Source organism: Antechinus flavipes, chromosome 1 (genome assembly GCF_016432865.1).
Source record: "Antechinus flavipes isolate AdamAnt ecotype Samford, QLD, Australia chromosome 1, AdamAnt_v2, whole genome shotgun sequence".
NCBI lineage: Eukaryota > Metazoa > Chordata > Mammalia > Dasyuromorphia > Dasyuridae > Antechinus > Antechinus flavipes.
The window spans coordinates 150,282,866-150,296,971 of NC_067398.1; the positions used below are offsets into that span (position 1 = coordinate 150,282,866).

Sequence of the window (14,106 nt, forward strand, 5' to 3'; positions counted from 1 at the left end):
ACTTTAAAAAAAAAAGTTAGGGATTGATTCATAAAGGAAGCTTCCAGAGGACACTGTGTCGCAGTAGACGATTTGTTGCATTGGGCATGGATGATCTGATTTTGAGCCTCAACACTGCCTCAAGATGGTAAATGACTTTGGGCAAGCAGCAAGGTTTCTTTGTAGTTTGGGGAATTTAGGTATTTGGAAGTAGGACTTAATCTGGACTTGGAAGGATTGACTTAGGTAAATATATGAGAGATAAAAAAGACTTTCCAGAAAATAGGAGAAAAATTGCAGCAATCCCTTTGATAGCGTGAGTTCTCCCACCCCTCCTTGGGTCTCTTTTCTGTTCTGTTGACTGAAGGTTGGGTCTCAGAAAGTTGTATTTCAGACAGGAATTTAGGGACCAATTCCAGTTAATTATCTCTAAACCATCTTTCCTTCCAGACCTCTAGCCCACCACAACCCATTCCTCAATCTTTATTAGAATAAAAACACCAACCAAGGAACCTCATCTTCCTACATACACATAAGGAAAATAATGATAGTCAAAGAAGGTTAGAGGCAGAAGCAACTGTAAAAATCAAATAGTCCCAATTCCTTACAGATTTTACAGATGAAGAAACAGAGATCTGAAAAGAATCTTCATTATATCTCATCTAAGGTCACATAGCTAGCAGAGCTGAGTTTCAACCTAACTCTGCTGACATCCAGTCTAATGTTCATTCTACTATTTCTGGGTATCCTACACCAGATATGACCTCCTTTCTATAGGTTAGGATCTGCTGCCTCAACCCAAGAGCGTTTAACTAAATTAAATTTTAACCAATTGAGTTTCAATGGATAAATGATGGACAGAAACAGCCACACCCAAAGAAGGAACACTGGGAAATGAATGTGAACTATTTGCATTTTTTATTTTCTTCCCGAGTTATTTTTACCTTCTGAATCCAATTCTCCCTGTGCAACAGGAGAACTGTTCGGTTCTGCAAATATGTATTGTGTCTAGGATATACTGCAACATATTTAACATATATAGGACTGCTTGCCATCTTGGGGGGGGGGGTGGAAGGAGGGATGGGAAAAAACGAAACATAAGCGAGTGCAAGGGATAATGTTGTAAAAAAATTACCCTGGCATGGATTCTGTCAATACAAAGTTATTATTAAATAAAATTAAATTTAAAAAAATAATAAAAATTATATATCCAATAAAAAAAATTTTTTTTAACCAATTAAATTGGCAGACACCGAGGATACAAATACATCGAATAAAACAATCCAATGGCAAAGACTTGCTATTGAGTATCTGGGTGGAAGGGGTAGGAGTAAGAGCAGGGTATAGTTTTTGTAATGATCTATTCACACACAAAGCACCCAGGATTCTGAAATAACCTCTAGTTATTTCAGTTATTAGGAAAGACTAGTTTAAATACTTGGCACTATGTAGGACTCTGAAGTGCATGTTCTGCATCGTGATATGACTAGGCAGTACTTGTAATTATGCCTCAGTGGCCTTTGGTAATATGAGATACAAAAGGATTTGTGGCAGCAATTCAGGGAGAGGAATTTAAGAAGGCTGTCACTTAAACAGTGTAGCATATTGGAGAGTTAGGAAGGAACAGCTCAGGTGTGGCTGGGTTTGAAATTTTTTAAGTCCCAGTCTCTTTCCCACAAGGTCACTTGTTAATTGAAATTACAAAGTCACAAAGGAGACCCAGTTTGTGTGTTTGGAACAGAGGAAGGAAGAAGATAATAAATGAATTCTTTTTAGTAAATACATAAATAAATAAGTCATTACCTTAAAAAATCAAGAAGGAAATCTTTTGGACATGCTTGTTGGTATGAGACCTAAGGGCACAAAGAGAGGAACTTTTAAAATTCTAGGGAAGTTTCTTTGCCTGTCCCTTCTTTAATTCACAAAGAGGAAGGACCAAGATGGATGGGTAGTTAGGTGAGTTAAAGATAAATGATAGAGTAACTGGGAAAAAATTAAGAGAGAGAGGCTTGTTTTTATCCTGGATATTATTAAATAAAATTTTCCCAATTCATATGTACAATGAATTAATATTCAGTATGATGCCTTTAAGGCCCTTGCAAGATCATGAAGTGGCTTCAGAGTCTTCAAAGAAAGACTTAATTCATAATGTGATGGTGTTTATTATATTTTAATTCTTTTAAAATGAATAAATCATACATGTAAAAAAAGATAAGATGCAAGGCAGGTCATTTGTTTTCTTGAGGTGTAACAGGTATGAAAACCTCTTAAGACACAGGATGTATCAGAACTTCATGTTATAGGCATTGGATAACCAAAAGATTCTGGCAAAAAGGGTAATGTATACAAAGAAATGTTTTAGTAAAAATCATTTTGGGGCCGCTAGGTGGTGCTGTAGATAGAGCACCAGTCAAGAGGACAAGTTCAAATCTGATCTCAATCACTTAACACTTCCTAACTGTGTGACCCTGGGCAAGTCACTTAATCTCAGTTGCCTCCACAAAAAAGAAAAAAGAAAGAAAAGTCATTTTGTATGCAACAATCAACTGTGAATGGTTTAGTTCTTTTTTCAATAGACTCTGGACAGAAAATACTATCTGCATCCAGAAAAAGATCTAAGAAGACTGAATGTAAAACAACACATGCTATGTTCACTTCTTTTTTCTGGGTTTTTTTTTTTTTTAAATCCCTCCCATAGTTTTTTCTTTTTGTTCTGATTTTTCTCTCCCAAAATGATTCATAAAGCAATGTGTATTAAAAATAAATAAATTAACTACAATTAGACAGAAAAAAATAGAAAAGAAAAATCATTTTGTCAGTGGTTTTATTTGGAGAGTGAAAGGGCCAGCAAGGAAATAATTGTGCTAACTCAGAAGTGAGGTAATAATAGACTTACAGACTTAAGACATTATTTCAAAGTAGTGTCTACTACCTCACGGTACAGAAAAAATAGAGTAATAAATCAATGGAGTAGAATGAAAATACCAGATATCTAATCAAATACATACAAAAGAGGAGACTTTATGAACCCTTAGAAAATAACAACTGAGGGAAGGATTATTTACTTGAGAAGTTGGTTGGATTTGAATCCACATTTTTCATCATTTACCCAGCAAATTCCAGTTGGATAAAAGATTTAAACCTTTAAAAACTATGAAGAATATGTGAAAAAATAGAATAAAGTATTTATTTGTGGAGGGCAAGTGAACTTTTTTGAATTTAATACTTGAAGAAAGTTAGTTGGAGAAAGATATGCTTGACTGTATTAAAAAATTTCTGTACAACAAAAAAGATTGGAAAAAGTATTTATAGCAAATATAATGATAAAAATTGAACAATTAAAATATACACAGATATGTTAAAAAGCCACAATGATACCTTACATTTCGTAGTTGATAAGGCAATCTAGTAATAGCCCACAAAAATTAATCCTTCACCCCCTAAAAAAATTATTTGACCATGTAATTAAGTTGTTTTAAGAGTGTAACTGAAAATGTTAACAAAAACAAAAGAGCTGTCTGTTCAAAAATTTTCATAGCAGTATTACATGAGAAAAGCAATTTACCATTCACAACCTAAATAACTCAACAACAATAGGGGAACAGTTAAATGGCACCACATTAATGTAGTAAAATATTGTAATGCAATTAAGACTGAGTAATGAGAACTACAGAGCAAAAAAAAAAAAGTCTCAGAAGAAAAGAATGCACACTAAGACCATTTGAATAAAATCAATTGAGAGTGAATGAACTCTGATGGAAATATAGAGGAGAAATTTAAAACATGTTGAAACTCTGTGGTGAAATGGATTAGTTTGACAGTTAACAAGTAGCTGGTAACTTTCTTGGTTTTGATGTTTAGTGGTAGGTTTCCAAAACATTTAATTCATTTTTAAAAACTAGCACTATTTTTTATTTTAAATTAAATATGATGTATATGTACAGCATTAAACAAACCTGAGAGTGCTTTGTAAACATCAGCTGTTATTATTTTTGAAAATTCTCATTATTTCCAAAGGACACAATAGTAATCAAATATAAATAAGTCAGGAACATAAAATCAGGATTTCCTTCAATACAGATTTGTTTATAGTTAGACTGCCTTTATAGTCTGATAATCATTTCCTTTTTTTCTTTTTTTTTTTTTCCTATTTCTCTCCTCCATAATACCTCTACTTCTACCCAGCTGGCTTAGTCCTCATCCTCCAAAACATACCACGTTTTTCCCTTTAATTTTACTTCTTGTTCTGCCCACCCTCTTCCACCCATCTACATCCTACTCAGTCTTCAAAAGAAAACTCAAAAGCTTTCCATTACCACCTTTGCCAGAATTTTTCTTTTATTTTCTGAAGCAGTCTGGCACTTTTGTCTCTGATTCATTTGGTAATTACTTATTTGAAACCTCGCTTGGATTCTTCTCAAATCTATTTTGCTCTGCAGAGCAAATGAACTTCTTTGAATTTAATACTTGAAGAAAATTAGTAAGAGCAGATAGATGGGCATGACTACATTAAAAAATTTCTGGACAACCAAAAAAATTGGAAAATGTTTATAGAAAATAATTTGATCCATCTTTTGTTCAATTTTTTATGTGTTCAAGCCTTAGCCTCTCAAACTAGGTAGTGAGCTCTTGAAGGTCAGGGATTGTCATTTCTGCTATTTGACTCTGTTCCACACCATAATACCAAGAGATAAATATTTGTCCATTACATTTTAACTTTGAGTATATTAATCAGTATTGGTGTGTGTACATATAAAGGATTTTTCTTTAAAAATAATTGAGAAATCTAATCCCCAATAAAGTAATCTAGTTCTGGCAAATCTGACTTTCACTTTATATTGATTAAAAATACAATCCTTTTAGAATATTTGTTCTAAATCATTTTTAGAAGTTGAAATTCTCTTAAAGTTGCACACTGTCTTCTAAGATTTTTCTTCCTCTTTCAAGGCTGATCTTCAGACAAGTTCTCAACGGTTAAATCTTTCCGCTTCCAATGCTACAGTTGCAGAACTTAAATCTGATTGTTGTATTGATGATGTCATCCACCATGAAGTGAAAGAAATTGGAACACATATGTAAGGAACATTTAAACACAATCTATGTCTGTTTATATCTATATACATATATAGAGAGATATATATATTTATGTGTCATTAAAATTTTTTTGTAATACTTTTACCTTATATGTCTAAAATAGTGTTTTGTTATGTGTTAAGAGTTAATACCTCTAACTGCATTTTTGTAATCACTTAGAAATCTATCTGAAAACTACCTCAGGAGAAAATCTGAATTGTAGCAAGGTAGGAAGTCAGAAAAATACCTGTTTTGAACAAGTGTGATATTGTGAGGGATGCAAATAAGAATCAGACAATTCTAGTCTTCACAAAACCTATAGCCTGAGCTTATAAGCAACATTTTAAAATTTTTAATCATTAACATTTAAATCATTCCTGAGGAACACTTAAGAAATTGTGTATTAGCAATTTAATGAGCTGTAACCAAAACTACCTTCCCTAAAGACCCTGACCTACCCTACTTTTTCCTCTTAAGTAGCACTAATAGAAGAAGCAAAAACCTTGCCACATTTTTGAGATGCTAATCGCTATATGCCCTATTAACTTTGGGATTAATTCACTGTTATGTTCAGTTCTTCATAGAGGTAATACTAGTTTGAAGCAGAGATGTAAGACAACACTTAATTCAAATCTTTTGAAAGCTTTGTAAAATGCTAATTATCGCTATGCATGGCTGTTACCTTGAAATAGACATATTAAAGCCTGATTCAAAAACAAAACATCTAACCAATAAAAACAGCAGTGTAAAATCAAACAGAGGCAAGCTCTGAAGGCCACTTTACTTTATAACCTTTGCCTCTTTTGTGCCTGTGTGTATAGATAAACATTTCTTTTTGCTCTGAGGCAAAAGTCTAACTAATTATTAATGTTAGTTTTCTTTTTAAAAATTTGAGCCCTTTAGGTTTGGTTAAAAACATGATTAAACATTGTTCTTTTTAATGTTTTAATTCTTAACTAAAGCAAGGAATTATGGCCATTTTCAGAGTCTTTTTGTACCTAACTTTTCAAATGACACTGTTGTTATACTTTATAAAGTAGTTGTTGATATATAGAAAATAGCATCTCACTAAACAAAAAAATTTGTATGAAATAAAATCCTGATTGTTGAAGTTTGAGATCTTTACTGTATTATCTTAGGCAAATTATTCACCTGAATAAGCCTTTTTTCCTCTTATAAAATGAAAAATTTGACTGGCATCTAAGTTACCATCATTCTTTGATGTTGGCTTTTATAAATCAAGAATGTTGGAGATTTTACAGTAGATATCACAAACTATGATTAGGATAGCAGTGTTGCATATATTCTCTACATTTTAGAAGTGATATTGAGAACCACACAGTTGGAAGTGATTCAGAATGATTAAAGCAAGCCTCTGTCTATTTCAGCTTGGTGTGTGCAGTCAGCTATACTACTCAGAGTGGAGAAAAGATGTACTTTAGGAAATTCTTCAAATTTCAGGTATTGCATTTAAGTAAAATAAACTATTTAGGCACAAGATGCTGTTACTTATTTCATATTGTATAAACCCTGTCACTCTGCTGTGAATGTAGACGTGTTCAAAACTAAGTGAGTAGCTTTCAGGCCTATTCAAAACTGAAAAGAAAATAGGATTAAATTAAGTTGAACAAAAAACAGTAGCATGAGCAATAATTTTATAGGGAAACTTTTGAAATTTTCACCCAAACTTGGGAGTTCTTGATTGAATATTTGTGACAAATGTGGATACTACAGAATGTAGCATAAAGAATGATCCAGATCAAATGAGTTTAATATGTTTAACTTTTCTGTTTTAATTTCTAGAAAACCATTTTAAAATATTGATATTTTTCAGTTCCACTAATGTTTTTGGAGGCCTGACCATAAAAAGAAAATCAACACAATAGGAAAGATATTTGCCATTAATTTGCTAAAGCATCTGCTGGACAAATATATACATCTTTTCACTATAAAGAAGTGAAATAATGACCAAATTTTAACAGTATTTACTCGGGATTTTTGTTTTCAATCCTCCTAAGAGCCTTTTTTATTAAAAATTTTAAAGAGTTTTAAAGACTTTTATAACTAAACATACATAATTAAATTTTATACCATAACATTTTTTGGAAGTATAAAAAAGACAAATTCTCATCTAATTTATGTGCTTTTTCAATCAGGTTCTTAAACCTTTAGATGTGAAAACCAAGTTTTATAATGCAGAGGTAAGTATTGTATTTCTTATCCAAGATTTTTGGTATTTAATGAGTTTTTCAATTAAATATCAAAATCATGTTTATTTGTTTTTTAAATCATAGGTTTCCTTTTCCTTCATTTCTCCAAAAACTTGCTAATCTAACCATGCTTATAAAAAATGAGTTAAGTTTTAATCAGTAGGTAAAATAAATTAGATATTAAGCCTCATCTAATCAATTATTCTCCTCATTTAAAGAAATGTTGATGGGCTATCTGCAATAGAATTTGTGCAATTTTCATTGAGAATATTGTTTTATTTCCTCTTAATGAAATGCCTTTCCTATAATTCTTCTTAGTCATTGTTATTTAAAACAGGATTAATACCTACTAACTGTTATTAATAAAAACCTGGCAAACACTTCATTGTTCTGAAGACTAAAAAAGAACTGGGCATAACCTTACTGTAGAGAATTTTCCTAGTAATTTCCCATAAACTGACCACAGAGCACTAAGATAGGTAGGAGAGTTTGAACTGGGAAGTTGAAAGGCTTTGTTAGGTGTAAGTTAAACCTATTATTCTTGATAGTTGTTTAAAAGGTTCTCTGGAAAAAGTAAGACTGGTCAAGTGGAAAAAAGGAGAACTGCTGTTGGGATAGATGACCTGTGGAAAACTAAAATTGATCAAAAGTGAGGCCAATATAATCTACAGAGGTGTGTCTGTGTTTGATCACTGGACCCCATTAATTCATTCTCAATTTTATTATTTGTGCTACTATTCCATTTTGATCTCTAGATCTCAGGAAGTTCCAATTAATAGTGCAAGAAATCTTCACATGATGAATACAATATTGTTGTAACTACCTTGAAAAACCCCTACATTTTGAATTTTAAAATACCCATCTATTAGTTCAAAATGTAACCAAAAAAGATTTGTAATGACTTTTCAAACTAAATTTTTTATATCAACAACAAATATTTACTGATCTACTTGGCATTATTGATATAATATGGTGACCATATTTTATGAAATGAAAGTCAGAACAAGTAATTTGACAAAATATTATTATCATTTAAAATATACTTTCTTTTCATCAAATCTAGGGCTGTTCTGGAAAACTTGGTCCTTATGACCATAGGGAGGATTTTAAAATCTAGTTATTAAAAAATAAAGATAGTGAGTGCCAAAAGGGTGATACATAATAAGGCCAATAGGAATCAGAAAGGGCTAGGTAATCAGTGCAATCATAGCATCCAATTTTTGAAAAAACAAGATTTTGTCTGGACCTTATAAAAAGTATAGGACATAGATAAGAAGAAGGAGGCCATTTCAGACGAGGAGAATGATATGAAGAAGAATAAGAATATCTTCAGGGAACAGTGAATAGACCAGTTTAACTGGAATATATAGTTCAGGAGTAGGGGGAAAAGTTTTGAATACAACTGATGTTATTTATTTAGTTAATTCTTTTTTCTTGCTGAATGTTGGCCCCAGTATTCTTATTATTCATCACATACTATGAAATAATCGTATTCTGTAACTATTCAGACTGATTAAATTAAAATACTCTTTTATTTCTCTGTCTCTCTTTGTCTCTGTCTCTCTCTGTCTCTGTCTCTATCTGTCTTTCCTCCTTTCCCTCCCTTCTCTTTTTTGCCCTATCCCCCCCATCTTTGTCTCCCTCGTCTTTCTTCCCCACTCTTGTCTTCCCCTTCCTTTCTCTCTCTCCTTGGTAGAGGATTCATATATAGTTAGATTGAAATGAAAATGTCTTAAAAGAGTAAATTTATTATAGAAGTGCAAGAAACATAACAGAATCATCAATCAGTTCAGAACTGAAAGGTACCTCCATTGGTTCCCTTACTTTATATATGAGTAAGGAGAACTTTTTATAGGGTGTGTTTATTTGCATTTTTTTGTGAATGTAATTATTTGATTATGAAAATGTTTTGCAGTGATAGCATATTTGATACTAGGTTTAGTTTAAAAGTGATCACAGAAATTCTTCTTAAGAGTTTGGAAACAGGCAACTCTTGTAGTAAAGTACAACTCTTTAATTTCTTTCCAGGATCTTGGATATATCCTAGAACCATCTGAGATTACTTTTCCTCATCTTTGAATTGAGGAAATTGGATTAGATGATCTCTAAAATAAACTTTCTGCTCTAACCTTTTAATTCTATGAACATAGTATATTCTAAATCTAGTTTCCTGACAAGTTTTAATTTTGAAATTTTTTAATAAAAACTTTTTTTTAAAAACCAGATCTATGGTTTCATTAGAGTAGGGCTTTGACAATGGGAAAACTATAACAATTCAGATTGATATCTTCCCTGTAACTAAGAGAGTTGCCGAGGACACTGAAATGTTTGCTAACTTGACCAGGGTAGTCCTGTGTGTCAGAGGCACACCTTGTGCCTTACTGTGGCCAGGTCACTAGTCATTATGCTATGGTACTTCTTAATACCTTAAATTCTTGAATATACTTATTTCTTTTGAAAGCACTACTTAAATCAGAGGGCAAACAATTCATGGGCTATTAATCATTTTCTTGATGATTGGTTTTGACTTCTAGGTATTCAATGCCCAGTCGATAATATCCACACCATAGCCAACATCGACTAGGAATGAACAGACATGAAATGGTGTTAGTTTTGGTGTTGAGAAGTATCATATTACTGCTATGCCAGTGTGTGATTTTTCTTCCATGTTTCCCATTCCCCCCTGTTCGGTAAATTGCTTCTCTTATGCTTAAATCGTGGCCCAAGGGCACCTCATTATCCTTTTATTTGCCTAAAGCATTGTCTACAGAGGTTTTTTTCCTCCCTATAATTATATGTTAGCCTGTGTGAATAAGTAGCATGAAAAGAAGCCTCAGGAATAGTCTAGTAATAGTCTTAAAAATTATGAAAGAATATCATGCACAAAATAACTATCTCTGTCTCGGCTGAGGGCAGAAAAAGAACAAATATGGTTAAGCTGTGACATCTTGATGAGATGTAGATATGGAAGAAAAAATCATTGAATTTTGAGAAGTTTTGAAATCAAGGAAGGGCTTTAAAAATCAAATAGGCTTGTCCTCTGTCTCAGATGGAATGTAGCCAGAGATAAATTCCTAATTAAGATCTCTCCAGTGCTGAAAAGCCTATAATTCCATAAGGTAACAAATGAGATGATATCTCTGAAGGCCTTTGAATTCTTCCCAAAGTACACAATCTAAGTACAAGTTTTTCTATTAGATTTTTCCCCTCATTAGATTACTGTGTCAGTAAAATAGTCGCATTAAATCTGAGGGGGAAAACATTTCAACAAAATTCTATTCCTGTAATATCTTTGCAACATCCCCGTCCCCTATTCAAGTCAGTAAAACTTACTAAAGTATAAAGTAATGGCATCTGATCCCATAGCAACTCTTTTTATAGAAGTAATCCTACTATACCATTTAACTTTACTAAGCTGTACCTTGTCAGAAGGATGATTGTCATGTTTCTTTGTGTGTCTTTCTGTTTACACTCTTGTTTACTAATGCTGTCTTGTTTAGAAAGTACTCAAAAATGCAGTAGTGCATTTTATTTGAAAGTTAGTTGTCCTTTTTCTTTAACATTTAACTCTAATTTTTCTAATGTTTCTTTTTTATTTTTCCATTAGAGTGACCTCAGTTCTGTGGTAATTTTATTTAATTTATTACAAATTTGTATGCTTTTCTTCCTGTCTACTAATTGAGTCTCTGCCTTTTAACATCTGTTTATAAAGCATAGTGGAAAAACAAAGTTGGTTGTGAATATTGCTTTATGATCTTATTCATTTAGCTGGGAAAATGTTCTTTCCCAAATTATAATGGTCCTCTTGCTAGGTTATCTAACACATCAGCTCAGATTTTAAATTACCATATTAAACCAATTATAACTTGAACCATTTGTTTCTCATTTAGCCTTTTTTTTAAGCATATTATTTTTTTTTCCATCAGGGGATTTCAATTATCTTCATCTAAATCGTCCACCTGAACTACTGTGAACAAGGTGGAGAGTAGTTAACTGTTTGAATGCAAGTATATAATTATTTAAGTTTTAAATTGGAGTAGATAAAATTGGATCTTTTTAACAATATTAGAAACAAGAATATATTTTCTAGTTAGCTATTTAAAATTTGCAGCATTTGTATCATGTTTGCTGCAGTTCATATCTCTTTTGTGTCTTTCTGTACTTAGTGCAAATACCAATTGGCTTAACATTAAATATCACTTTAGTTTTGTTTTTGTTTTTGTTTTTTCATTGTAAATTGTTTTATGTTTCTTTTTCAAACTAATTTGGTTTTCCATTATGCTGCTTATATTTCTTTTCTTGTCCCACTTAGCTCTTCCTAAATTTATGCTGACAATTTATGCCTTTGAAAATAACTTGAAGTTTGGGTCCATGGTGATTTTTAAAGCAATGGATTGATGGGATATGATATTTACCTACCTTTTGGGAAAGTGATAACAGAATGAAACCATGAAATAATGTCATTTATAATTACCATAGCACATTGCTATTCTTTTTTAGGAAAAAAAAAATAGCAATGTACTACAGAACTTGTGTTCTTAGTAAATATTTATAAATTTTAGTAATTAGATTGTAGCTCTGTAGTTATATTTTTCCAGGTTGATTTCAGTTTGTGTTGCCTTTTGTGTGACAGATACCCACAAAGTGCCAAGTTCACCTATATCATGATTTTTAAACTTTGCTTCATGCCAAATGTTCAAACCTGTCAGCAAGGCTAAATTACCTGTTCCTGGTTTTTAAAATTCAAAGATTCTCTATCCCACTCCCCCAAAAAATATATACTCCCCATTTCTGGCTCTTTTCACATTTCATAATGCTAATTATCCATATATATTATTAGAAAATAATCTTAGAAATTAGTCGATTGAACACTCATAGAATGTAAGAAAGTACCTGGTTAAATCAAATAAGCAGATAGTCTCTATAGTGAAGGAGCTTAAAATATATTGCACAGTCATAGTCTTTATATATATATAGATTAAGTATAGTGCTAGTTATCACTCTCTGATGTCAACATGACACTTGAAAATGAGATTAGTGTGATGTACTATTAACAGAGATTCTATTATTTTTCACTATATCTTATCACTTTAGAAAAATTAAGATTCTAAAGGAATTTTCATACATATCAAAAGTGTATCTCTGATTAACTCAGAAACCCTGAATTCTTAGCTTATTGAGAAATTAGGCTGTTCTAATGAAATTTCTGATTAATTTTAGAATTTCAAATGTAAAATATATTACAGCTATTCCCCTATCCATTGTTTGACAAGATATAAGTTGACTAACACTTTTGCTCCTGATAATTATATTGGGATAAAGATTTCTTTTCTCGCATTAATTACAGTAACTTTGATTTGCAGGCATGAACTAATCACATTTGTGGTTAATTTTTTCAAATAATTAAGATACTGCAAATTTATAAAATATCTTTGTGCTTTGGTGGCTGTTTTCCCATTTTCTTTAGACAGATGAAGTATTTCTTGAAGCCCAAATTCAAAATATTACAACCTCACCTATGTTTATGGAGAAGGTTTCATTGGAACCATCTATGATGTACAATGTAGTAGAACTAAATACTGTGAAACAAGTTGGTGAAGGGTGAGTAAAAATAAAGTTTCAGATAGTCTTAGCTTCGAAGTGTATCTGTCTGTGCTAACATTTACTAAATTCGTTATTTTCATCTTTTTTTAACTTTAATTTTAGAGCCATTATTATGATTCTTATATCTAAAGTACAAAATTATGGGGTAATAATGCAGCACTTTTTATTTTTCAAAGTACTTAAATATATGTTTTCTATATCCATAAACATGTAATTAATATATTATATATAATTGTATAATACATAAATATATTTTATCAATTTTTGTAGTACATTAAATATATAATTTTTGATCAATACTTAATCATTAATATTGTAAATGTATATGGTTAATAGGGTAGGAATTAATCCTATTTTAAAAATAATGAAACAGATATTTAGATTGACTAGAACTTACTCAGAGGCAGATCATTAGGATCATAGGTGTTAGAGCCACAAATGACCTTAGAGATGATGTCATCCAGACCATTCATTTTATTTATGTGAAAGCGCAGAGGCTTTGAAAGGCCATAGGATCGCAGCTCTAGAGCCAGAAAACACCTTAGAAGTCCTTAGAAATTTTCTGCTTACTCACCCCACAAACACACACATACACACAAGTCATGCACCAGATTTTGAATATTTGATAAAGAATATGGTATTTAGGGTAAAGGAAATGAGCAAAGACAGAAGCTGGAATGAGTAGTGCTTATGTCCAGGAGTTTAATTTTTTGGAGAGAAGAGTTTCTGTGTAGGTAAGATGAAAACATATTTAAAGCAGATAGGAGGAATATTTAAAAGGTTAGATCATGAGGACGTGAGCATCAGATGGATTTTCTTGAGATTGAAAAGGATGCACAAGGATGCACTCAGGCATAGAGTAGATAACATTTGTAAAAAGGAAATCTCTCCCCTTTGAAAGCCCTACATGGAGGAAGAAAGAAAAAATGAAGAAAGGAGAATCTATTAAAAGATAATAGATGAAAGAACAAAATCTGCAACCTTCCTGAAGGATGAGAACCATCACTGTGGCCTTGTCATCATGAGAATGATCCATTCCTTTCACTTGATCCACTGACTCGAATTTCCCCCTCTAAGTTCTAGCCTGATATAGGAGGAAAAAAATATTTTATCCAATTGGGGCTAAGGGTGGAGAAGCAGTATGATATTTGTTCTCTCTTTCCCCAAACTCCCTGCTTGAATACCCTGCACATGATTAATAAAGAAAGGAAAAATGTTCTCAATGGGTGGTTTTCCATAG

General features: G+C 31.9%; 1 protein-coding gene across 4 annotated transcripts in view; it reads left to right on the forward strand.

Annotated features, from left to right (window-relative positions):
* The window catches only part of TRAPPC13 (trafficking protein particle complex subunit 13), a 36,906-nt gene that overhangs the window by 16,241 nt on the left and 6,559 nt on the right, over positions 1-14,106 (forward strand). For 2 of the 4 annotated variants that reach the window (XM_051991296.1, XM_051991299.1), the window contains exons 5-9: positions 4,927-5,054; positions 6,441-6,513; positions 7,209-7,253; positions 10,870-10,887; positions 12,730-12,863. In XM_051991296.1, coding sequence (XP_051847256.1) covers positions 4,927-5,054; positions 6,441-6,513; positions 7,209-7,253; positions 10,870-10,887; positions 12,730-12,863 — 398 coding nt within the window. The remainder of the gene's footprint in view (positions 1-4,926; positions 5,055-6,440; positions 6,514-7,208; positions 7,254-10,869; positions 10,888-12,729; positions 12,864-14,106) is intronic. The other 2 variants (XM_051991306.1, XM_051991311.1) reach the window with 1 other exon arrangement.